Genomic DNA, 11,307 nt, shown 5'->3' on the forward strand with positions numbered 1-11,307 from the left:
ACAAACCAAGTCTTTCGATACACACCGATTCTATCTCTCTGTGAGTAGACTTTCTCTCTCTAGAAGCTTCTCTTTCTCTCTCTTTTGCAGTTCGAGTTTTTTTTTTCTTCTGTTGCAGAGATGGTGAAGGGACCTGGACTTTACTCCGATATCGGCAAAAAAGCTAGAGGTATTTTTCACTTTTTTTCGTTTTGTTCCGTTTCCAAAAATGTTGTTGCATGTGTATCGGATTTTTTGAAAAATGTAGTACTATTTTTGAGATATTCGATAAGCACTAGTTGATATTTTTGAAGAGTTTTGAGTAATATAATTTGGTGCATCCTTGTTGAATTCTCAAAATGTTGCTGATTCTCCAAAAATGTTGTTGCATCCTTGTTGAATTCTCAAAAAAATTGTACTATTTTTTGGAATATAACATGTGCAGCTGTTGATATTTTTGAAGAGTCCGAGCAATATAGATTGGTGCTAGGGAAATATGTTGCTCGGATTCTCCAGAAATGTACTTTTTTTGGAAATATTCGATAAGCACATGTGGATATTTTTGAAGAGTCTGAACAATATAGTTTGGTACTACAGAAACTGTGTATTTTTTTATTTCTGGAGGAAATTATTTTTTTCATTACTGTTTGGTAGTTCCTCTGTCTTAATTTATGTAGCAGTAGCACCTTTTTTAATTTTGAGAGTTGGAACTTTTTAAAAAAAAATTTAACTGTTAATTCGGACATGGAACTTTTTAAGTTTTTAGAAATACATTTACATTTTTGGAAACTATGGAAAAAGTACTGAAATTGATAATTTGAAGTGCACATGAAAATTTCACAGTTGAGCCTTGAAATATGAAAGGTGCTACATCAATTGGGATGGAGGAGGCATATAAAACTTTATTTGTACAAAACCAAACATGGAAGATTGATGTTAATGAAAAAAATTATCAAATGAACTTCATGTGTGGTGGTAATTGATGGATATTGTATCTTTTTGTTATTGTTTTTAGATCTTCTGTACAGGGACTATGTCAGTGACCATAAGTTCACCGTCACTACGTACAGCACAACGGGAGTGGTTAGTTTCTTTCTGGATATGTATATGATTATCATTCAAACTTTTTGCTTATTGTTCATTCGTGATTGTGTTTTGGGGTGTGGGATGAGGGAGCTGTGGTTTATGTTGTCAAGTATGAAATTGTGACAAATTTTATGAGAATACTGGAAATTAGAAGAAGTTAAGGTGTATGTGTGTGGAGCGGGGGTTAATAAACTTGGTCTTATGCTGCTCCTAGGAATATAGGGAAGAAACTAATTACTTTAGAAATGAAGAATGAGATGTCATCTTATTTACATTTTGCTGGTATCATGCGACTAATAATTATTTTCATCTTCTGGAATGGCAAATCTAGGATTTTAAAATCTATGGGTTCAATATTTAAGGTTTTAGCATTGAATCTGTTGTATTTTTAAAATTATGGTTCATATATACTATTTGTTGTGATTTTCATGGAACTTTTAACACAAATTTATGCTATGAAAAGTACCGGATTCAGATGATTCCGGTACCACAAGGCTATACATTTGCCTCTGGTTATTTTGTTACTTTACTAACTTCCAGCAGAGTGTGTGTTTCTCGGGAGGGACTTCCTTGGTATTGCCTCACGATGCATGTAGTGGATTCTTCACATTGTTTGACAATGTTATCTTGTTATTGAAATTGTTTTGTGGTCAATTAAGACTTCGAGTATATGTTGCTAAAGTTTGTCTTACATCTCAGGCTATTACCGCATCTGGTCTGAAGAAAGGTGAATTATTCTTGGCGGATGTTAGCACCCAGCTGAAGAACAAAAACATTACCACTGATGTAAAAGTGGACACCAATTCCAATGTGAGTTCATTTTTCATTACTGGGATCTCATATTTGTTAGTACTATATTTAGTAACTTCTATTGGGAGATACAATATTAAAATTATACATCTTTGGAGATACTAGGTGCTCAACATGTTTAGTTTTGACTTGTGAGTTATACTGACCTGGCCACACTTTGATCAAACTTTCTCAATCCTTCAAGTATCCATTTCCCTGAAAATATAACCCACAAAAATCAAGAAAATCGATAGTAAATATGAAGGATTCCCACTTTGGTTACTTTGTTATCATTTTCTTCCTTATGGTCTGATTTAATGCTCTGCGAGTCCATGGAGTCTATAGCTTTTTCCTTTCTGTTATTGAAAGATTGTGTTTGTTAGTTTAGCTTGGTGTCTATGATTTGTTTTCACACTTGCAGTTAACGATATTAATATGTTGTCCAACAACTATAAGGCTGTAATTGAAATGTTTGGATAGTCACATAACCAATATCTACTATAGTTTTATGTTTCCCATTTGTGCCCTCTTCTCCATTTCGCTGTTGGATCTCGTGCAAACTTGCTTTAATCCACATAATGGCATATTAGGTGTTAGCTTAACATTTACCCTGGTGTTGATTATGGCGATGTGCATGCTTCCTTAATCTAATCCTCCCTCCCCCTGATGTATACCTCCTAATGCAAACTTATAGTAACCGAAAACTGAATTTGTCAAGCATGATAATCAAGACGAGTTTTGTGATAGTTAAAAAAAAAAGAGTTGTACAATCAAAAGTCAAAGGATAGTTGATTGGGGAGGAGAATACATTTGAGTTATCTAGCTTGTTCTCTAATCTTCCCTGCCCTCTGCTCTGCACTCTCAGAAGAAGTTGTCCGTCTTCGGTTTTGAATTTTCAACTTTTGAGACTTACTGATTGGGAAATCCACAAGTTCAAGTTCTTTTCTTCAAACTGAGCTGGGGCAATACAAGAATATGCTAAGTAATTTGGATTGAATGATGCAGGTTTACACTACCATCACTGTTGATGAACCTGCACCAGGACTCAAGACAATTTTCAGCTTTGTCGTACCAGACCAGAAGTCTGGAAAGGTACCTTTGCTTTTTACTATATTTCTCTGTAGTTGGCTGGTAGTTTACTGAACTGTGTGATACTAAGCAAAAGTATTATGTTACAGGTAGAGCTTCAGTACTTGCATGAGTATGCTGGGATCAACACTAGCATTGGACTTACAGCAAGTCCTCTTGTCAACTTCTCTGGCGTTGCTGGAAACAATACCGTTGCTTTGGGCACTGATCTATCATTTGACACTGCCACAGGCAATTTCACAAAATGCAATGCTGGTCTGAGTTTTTCTTCGTCTGATCTGATTGCTTCTTTAGCATTGTAAGTATTTACGTGATATCTACCTTGGACATAATGTATTTGTTAGATTCTTCATGGAACAAAATCTGTCTTTTAGCCATTTGTTCTCTTTCTAACCGTCAAATGATACCTTGCAACGTCTTGGTTTTCTGTCTTTCTGCAAGAAATACTTTTGGCATTTGAATTTTTTCATCCTGGCTAAACTAATGAATCATTTGTCTCCTCTACTGATAAGATGCTATATTGAAATGATATGATGGCTGTAAAATTGCATCAAAGTTCTAGAATTTTGCGGAAATTGCGACTTTGGAACAAACATGTTCCATCATCATCTTTGTTGTTTTCTTATCTTTGAACCCTTTTGAACTGAGTACTAATTTTATACAGGAATGACAAGGGTGATACCGTCAGTGCTTCCTACTACCACACCGTGAAGCCAGTGACAAACACAGCTGTTGGTGCAGAGTTGACTCACAGCTTCTCAAGCAATGAGAACACACTCACCATTGGGACACAACATTTGTTGGACCCATTGACCACGGTGAAGGCTCGTGTTAACAGCTATGGTAAGGCAAGTGCTCTCATCCAACACGAGTGGCGACCAAAATCCCTCTTCACAATATCTGGTGAAGTTGACACCAGGGCAATTGAAAAGAGCGCCAAAATCGGGTTGGCTGTAGCCCTCAAGCCATGAGTTCGTTACTACCTTACAGAAAAGTGAGTGAAGCAATGTCATTTTGTATGATCCAGAGTAATAAATTAGGTAGATTTGTTTCAGCGCGTTATCCTTCTGCGCCGGTGAGAAAAACCTTCAGCTGGTAATGCAAACTCATGATTTTCGCTAATACCCATTCTAAATGTTGATTGAGGGGACTGGTTTTTAACCTTTTGCCTGGGCTTCTGGCTTCATCATTCGCATAATTGATTAATCTTTCTTTGATCATTTTTTATGTGTTGGGGTGAGTTGCACAAAAAAGGATCTCTTGAAAGAGAGCTTTAGGCCTTTCTTCTTTTCTTATTCCCTTTTCTTATCAGTTCATCTATCCTCCATCCTTGAAATCACTATTACAAAGTAAGTATAATTCGAACGCTTTGGACCATGCATCGATCTCTCCTAGACTCCTACCTTCACTAACACAATACATGAATCTCTTTCTCCCTTACAGAAATTAAACCATAATGTTCAGCATCATAGCCTAAATATGTTACCTTGAAGCAAACTGTTTCTTATCTCTGTTCAGAAGTCACATCCTCTAGCTCATGAGGAATGAAAACAGCAGATGAATTAGATGAGACACCTATCTCTTTCATTGTATCAAAGTATTGGGTGATCAAAATCATGTCCATGACATCTTTGGTTGATGCCCCTGGAACACTAGTAGAGAAGCCAATCACACTTTCTTTGAGCCCTTCTACGATAGCTTGTCGTTGACGAGCAATTCCTAGCCCTGCTAAGTACTTTGATTCTGCTTCTCCTTCTGCTTGCTTTATCTGCAGAACCTTCTCTCCTTCTGCTCTCTCAAATGCAGCTTCTCTCAATCTTGAAGCTAGTTTCCATGAAATTGTCAACTCACGTTATTAGAGGAATGAAGATTTATGTGGTCCATCAATATGCAAACAAGAATTCAATACATAGTTCACATGGTCCAATACTAATTTTACTTTGTAAAACTGTTGACTCTTTACTAGTGGAGCTTAATGCCAAGAAGATGTGATAAAGAGGGCAAACGTGTTGCATGGAGCACTTCACGTTTATGCAGGGTCGGAGAAGGCCACACCCTTCGTGTAATGTAGTGTAGACTACTTACACTAATGCAAGTACCAATGGTTGTTTTCACGACTTGAACTCGTGGTTTATAGGTAACAAAGACTCACTCCCTAGACCGCATTCCAAGGAGATGCAACAACATTTCACATTTATGCGGGGTCGGGGAAGGCCACACCCCTCTTGAAATGTAATGTAGGCAACCTATACTGATGCAAGTATCAATGATTGATTTTATGACTTGAACCGTGATCTATAGGTATCAAGGACTCTCCGGACTGCATCCCAAGGAGATGCAATGTAAGCAACCTAGCTACCATGATGCAAACATCAGGTGCTGATTTTAAGGTTCAAACCCCTGATTTATAGGTCTCGTGGCAATAACTTTACCGTTGCTCCAATGCTCCCCTTCAATGCCAATATGTGGTCCAAGCACCGAAACTAGTAATCACATGTTGAAACCCAAAAAGTGGTTCTAGTCCAAAAAACAAGAAGTTGGACAACAAGTCTCTGGTAAAAGGCAATACCAACAACTCTATACTTCCATTTAGTGGGGAGAAAAAGAATACTAAGCAATTGAAGTATTAAAGCTGGCCAGGCATACCTGCATTAATCTCATTCATTGAACTTTTCACTTGATCATCTGGTTCAACATCTACAATAAGAGTCTGAACTATCTCATATCCATAAAGTGACATAACCTATGTAATTCCACAAGGAAAATCAGATATGAATTGATTATGTTTCTTCTGTTTGTTTTGCTTAAAAGTTGCAGTAGTACTTATACTAACATAAAGAGAGAGTTACCTTTTCGAGTCGCTCCCCTACTGTTTTCGCTATCTCAGTTTTCTGTTCAAAAACTTTATCCAGCTCCAATGTTGGAACAGTTGCCCTAATAACTAATAAACATCAATAAGAACCTACTCAGCACAGAAGCTTTTGGATTGAAAAAAGAGAACTTAAAATAGTGACATTAAAGCAATGAGAAATATGACAGAAGGCAAAGCAAAATCTCTTTAACTAGTGAGTAGTGACATTCTCTATATATACTCACACCTACTGTTTATACTAAATCAATACTAATTTATCATGATTAAATCATAAATTAAGGTGAGAATGTGTATTAGTTAATTTTAACCGCGGTTTAGTGATTGATGTGCATGTTAATACATGTGTCATTTATTCATTAGGCTGGTGTAAACACCAGGAGTGGGTTTAGTAAGGCTTGCTTGGGCTGCATTAGAAAAATAATGGCATGAATATGCCCTTTCTGTAACGGCAGTTGCATGATTGAGCCCAACTATTAATAAATGACATAAATGAAATTTTTCTCAAAGTTTGATAACATATTTGAGTTTTTTCCCTTACTTTTTTCTTTTCACTCGTAGTGTGGGGAAGAAGTGGACTCCAAACATCCTACTTTTTAGATTGTTTTGCAATACATTTCGATAAAAAAAACTGTTATAGAAGAAGGTCATAACAAGTATGATGTATAAGCATAAGAATTGCATTCTAACCGTCAAAGACATATGCTTGAATCTGCTCCTTTGTGTTGCTTAGTTTATAGAAAGCATCAGCTGCCTTGTCTGCCAAGGCTCTGTATTGGATTGAAGCAACCAAAGTCACAAAAACATTATCCTGAAAATTATAGCTTTCATGAGAAACAACTAAAAACATTTACTTTACAAAGTAGTTAAATGTTGAGACTACCAAAGAGTACTGATTGCACATTATTTGGTACAAAAAGATACATTCTTTAAAACTTCCATCTATTTCAGAAACATCCTCTCTACCCTCATGAGGTAGGGTAAGATCTGCATACACTCTGTCCTCCCCAGACTTCACTTGTGAGATTTCATTGGATATGTTGTTACCCTAGTCATTTCAACTTCTTTTTTAAATAATCAAGAAATCAGTGTGGTGCCAACTCTTAGGATCAACCACATCTTTTCAAAACTCGGGATAATATGCCTGCTCCTTTACCCTTATCCACTTAAATACGAGGCTTAGTTTGCTTTGCCCTGATCTAAGTCATAAGTCCCTCAACCTTTATTCAAACACATGAGCACTTTGGGTGTTAGTTCTTTCAAGGCGTCTGAAATCACTAGGCTGCAACACCTTGTTGTGTCAAGGATGTCCAGAATATGCTATTTAATCACTTCGTTCGTATATCATTTTACTCATATATACGGTATTATTTTCCAACGAAGAGTGTCACACCCCTTGACAATAACATAGCTACCAAAATCAAGACTATAACCTGAATAACTTATCCCACTTCCTATATGAGACAAGCTATCCAAAGTATAGTCTTGATTTTAATACCGATTTTATCTAATACCTTCAATCAAACATGACATAAACTTTATCCCAAAATTTAAATCGAAATAACTCACCTAATCCCTCGAACAAAAAAGGCAAGCTAAGCTAGCCTTTTGAGTAAGATGATAACGAAAAAGAAAAAAAAAAGAATACAAATATGCAAACCTTAGTCTTGGATTCACGTGTAACGTCAAGTTGTTGGACTCTAAGTGAAATATAACCAGCTAATTGGCTTCCAAAACACCAAGGCATGAAGTGAAAACCAGGACCAAGAACATCATCATACTTGCCAAAATTTTCCTTAATAGCAACTGTGGATTGATCCACTTGAATACAACCAAAAGCTTGTCCCATAACTAAAATAATCAATTTAACATATAGTAATAAAGAGGATAATATTATTATTAGAATCTTGGTTTATATTTATTTAGACATGACTAGATCTTAACCATACAAGTGAAGGACAAGATTCACAGAAGGGGTTAATATGTCTACTTGTTTTTTAAAATAATCAGGATTGTTTGAATATTACGGATATTAAATTTTAGTATAATGTTTGGTTGCAAATGTAAGTGTGATATTAGTTATAAATCTTATTTAGTACTATTCTTATACATAGTAACTCATGGTATTAGTAATACGGAGTACTATTTCTATTTTAATATACCTTATTCATTATATACAACAAATTAAATTGTCGATAAAAAATATTATTAGTATTACTTTTACATTATATATTCAATACTATTCTTATATATCCGACCAAGAAGTTCATCCATGTGTAAATTAATGTGAAAGTTGATATCTTCTGTAAGCCACTAACTACTTATGGATAAGAGTGAACAGACAGAAAAGAGTCACTTTCAGCAAGAATTGGTCAACTTATTATCATATCCATCCCTTTATTTTGTGATTTTGTGTTCCAAATTATATTTTGAGCATAATTATAGATTGGTAAAATGATTTATGATCTCGGGTTTTTTTTGATACGGAGGAGAATATTTTTTATTTTTTCATGTTCGATTAGTCAAAATTTTTGGATACTTTTTAGTAAAACAAGTTTTTTGAAAATGACTTTTCTAGTGAAAGTAGAAAAAACGAGTTAAACACCTGACATTCCACAGTAATTGTATCCTTTCCATCCTTCAATACACCTTATTTTCACCCTTATCCTACCCACTCATATAGTATTTGTCTAGATGATATATAAATGTTTTTAAGATTATAGATTTGTTTATGTAATGAACACAAGAAAATAATTAAAAGAAAAGAAGATATTTGTGGTCTAAAATACTCTTTTATCATTGTCTGGCTATAAATCATTTCATTAAGAATAAAATGAAAGTTCTAAAATTAAATTATTGTCAATTATAAAAAAACAAAAACATTCTTTTAAGACGAATTAAAACAAAAAGTGTATGATATATATAAATTGCGACAGAAGGCGTACATATTTCACATTCATGGGTATAAACTTTAGGTGCTGGTAGAGCTGTCAAAAAGGGTCGGCTCAGGCGCTCAGCCCCACCCAGCCCAAGCCTCGCGGGCCAAGGAATTTCAAGGGCTGGGGCAGGTTGGCCCTTCATTTGTAAGGGCCTGAAAATGCTTAACCCAACCCAATCCTAGAAGGGGCAAGGGCTGGGGGGGGGGGTAGCCCCTTTTTTTTTTCTTTTTCAAACTTATAGTTCTATAACATCAAGAAAATGAGAAGATTTTCAAATCAAATATGACAAACAATGGTGTTGTTTTAATAACACTAGCAAAAAGTCTAGTCTAATTAGCATGTATCTTGCATACCAGATAAGAGAGTGACAAGCAAGATTGGAGGGAGGTGAGGGCACGAGATTTGTCTATGCATTCTAGATACATGCGAATCTACTTGGATAGAGTATATCTAGAACATATTAACTTAATATTGAGTCCATATATTCCGAGATACATGTATCTGGACGTACCAAAATCTGGTAAGATTCATAATATTACAACATATTGTGTATTTAAGTAATTAAATTATATACTAGTGAAATTATTGTAAGCTAACCTTATATAAAAAATTTTGGCCCATGGGTCGACCCCGGTCCCACCCCGATCAAGCCTCAAGGGCCAAGGGCTTATATGGGCCGGGCTTATAAGCCCGAGTGTTAAACTGGCTTGAAAAATCCTATCACAACCCTACCTCAATAACGGGTTGGATTGGGCCTGCCCCATGGGCCAAGCCCGTTTTGACGGCTCTAGGTGCGGTAAAGACCTAAAGGTTCCTTTTATATTCACCAACATCAATTTGGGTCATATATTTAACTAAAAATTTGCGTCCTTTATGTCCTCTTCTAAATAAAAATTCTTTCTTTTGATTATTGGATTTTAGAGTAGTGCGATTAAGAACAGACCTTCGAGTAATAATAAAATTGATTGTCAATTTAGACTTAATGAAGGAGACTTAGTAGGGGTGTAACCAAAAATCTAACCAAATCGCAAATTGAGTCAAAAAAAAATAATTTGACTAATGGTTTGGTTTGGTATTAAAAAAAAAATCCCGACTATACTTGGGTTGGTTTGGTTTTAACTAAAGTCAACTCGAGACCAAACCAACCCGACATTATATATACAAATTCTAAAATTTATTCTATACATAAAAATATTTACTTTGATGTAATTTCTAAATATTACTTATACGTTGTCATAATTTTTATCTTTTAACATATTTTTTCAAGTTTTTTGAAACTTAGAATTTTGAATGGTCTAATAAAGGTTATAGTCCATAGATATTACTATAGGGTGTACATGGTTGGGTTGATTCAAAATTTTCAAATATCAAACCAAACCATTTGTGTCGGATTTTTAAATTTATAAACCAAACCAATAAAGCTCAGGTTTTTCAACCTCGGGTATTTTCGGGTTTTTCCGGTAAAGTATTCATACAAACATATAATTTACTTGTACTTCAAATATTTCTTTAGTCCTACCAAAATACAACTATCTAAGGTGTTTCTTAAAAAAATAACACAAAATATGATATGATTAATGACACTAGAATATCCAACAAAAATAATAATAATGAAATCGCGTAAAATAAATATTGCAAATTAACAATTCATAATGAAAATGATCATAATTTAAAAGTACTTAATCATGCTAAAATAAGTTCAATAAGTATTAGTTACATGACTAAATATTAAAGGAAATTAAAATTATATTATGTATTTTAATTGTCTAAACCAATGTAAAACTAAAGAACAAATATTCAATATTATTGTCATTATTAGTATTGAATTGATTTTCTTTTTGCATTAGCATTAATTTGATTTTGATTTAAGCTTTATTATAATTACCAACATATGTGGACTATAATCTTTATTGGAACATTCAGAATTCTAAGTTTCAAACTTGAAATAATATATTAAAAGATAAAAAGTATGAAAAAATATAAGAAATATTTAAAAATTATATCAAAGTAAATATTTTTATGTATAAAATAAAATTTTAAAATTATATATATAATGTCGGGTTGGTTTGGCCTCGGATTTTTTTTTTTTTAGTTTAAACCAAACCAACCCAAATATAGTCGGTTTTTTTTCAATACCAAATCAAGTCAAACCAAACCACTAGTCGGGTTTTTTTTCGGTTTGCGGTTTGGTTCAGTTTTCGGTTCGGTTTTGTACACCCCTAGATATTAGTAACTCTACCAAAGCTCAATTCAAAATTAAATTAATACTAATGCTAACAAAATAATTCATTCAACACTAAAAATGACAATAATGTTGAATATTCGTTCTTTAATTTTACATTGGTTTAAACATTTAAAATATATAACCTAATTTTAATTTTTCTTTAATGTTTAATCATGCAATTAATACTTATTAGACATATTCTAGCTGATTTAATACTTTTACATTATGATCATTTTCATTATGACTTATCAATTTGCTATATTTATTTTACGCAACTTCATTATTATTTTTTGTTGAATATTTTAGTGTCATCACTCATCTCATGTTTTGAA

The 11,307-nt window shown here is 34.0% G+C and overlaps 2 protein-coding genes across 3 annotated transcripts in view; one reads left to right on the plus strand and one right to left on the minus strand.

Annotated features, from left to right (window-relative positions):
• The window catches only part of LOC125813113 (mitochondrial outer membrane protein porin of 36 kDa), a 244,050-nt gene extending 239,909 nt beyond the window's left edge, over nucleotides 1–4,141 (plus strand). The window contains exons 2-7 of one of the 2 annotated variants that reach the window (XM_049492598.1): nucleotides 46–169; nucleotides 995–1,062; nucleotides 1,765–1,875; nucleotides 2,860–2,946; nucleotides 3,033–3,241; nucleotides 3,608–4,141. In XM_049492598.1, coding sequence (XP_049348555.1) covers nucleotides 121–169; nucleotides 995–1,062; nucleotides 1,765–1,875; nucleotides 2,860–2,946; nucleotides 3,033–3,241; nucleotides 3,608–3,914 — 831 coding nt within the window. In that variant the 5' untranslated portion in view covers nucleotides 46–120 and the 3' untranslated portion in view covers nucleotides 3,915–4,141. Of the gene's footprint in view, nucleotides 1–20; nucleotides 170–994; nucleotides 1,063–1,764; nucleotides 1,876–2,859; nucleotides 2,947–3,032; nucleotides 3,242–3,607 lie in introns of those variants that run through there. The other variant, XM_049492597.1, reaches the window with a different exon arrangement.
• A 248-nt stretch (nucleotides 4,142–4,389) lies between these two features.
• Nucleotides 4,390–7,725, minus strand: LOC125813099 (hypersensitive-induced response protein 1-like). The gene is made up of 5 exons (XM_049492583.1): nucleotides 7,473–7,725; nucleotides 6,503–6,623; nucleotides 5,793–5,884; nucleotides 5,590–5,686; nucleotides 4,390–4,767 (listed from the first exon to the last, which is right to left on the minus strand). Exons 1-5 carry the CDS (start codon nucleotides 7,659–7,661, stop codon nucleotides 4,448–4,450), a joined length of 819 nt encoding a protein of 272 aa, XP_049348540.1. The 5' UTR covers nucleotides 7,662–7,725; the 3' UTR covers nucleotides 4,390–4,447.
• Nucleotides 7,726–11,307: the final 3,582 nt, after the last annotated feature.

This window comes from Solanum verrucosum, unplaced genomic scaffold (genome assembly GCF_900185275.1).
Source record: "Solanum verrucosum unplaced genomic scaffold, falcon-dt-bn FXZP01000746.1, whole genome shotgun sequence".
Classification (NCBI taxonomy): Eukaryota; Viridiplantae; Streptophyta; class Magnoliopsida; order Solanales; family Solanaceae; genus Solanum; species Solanum verrucosum.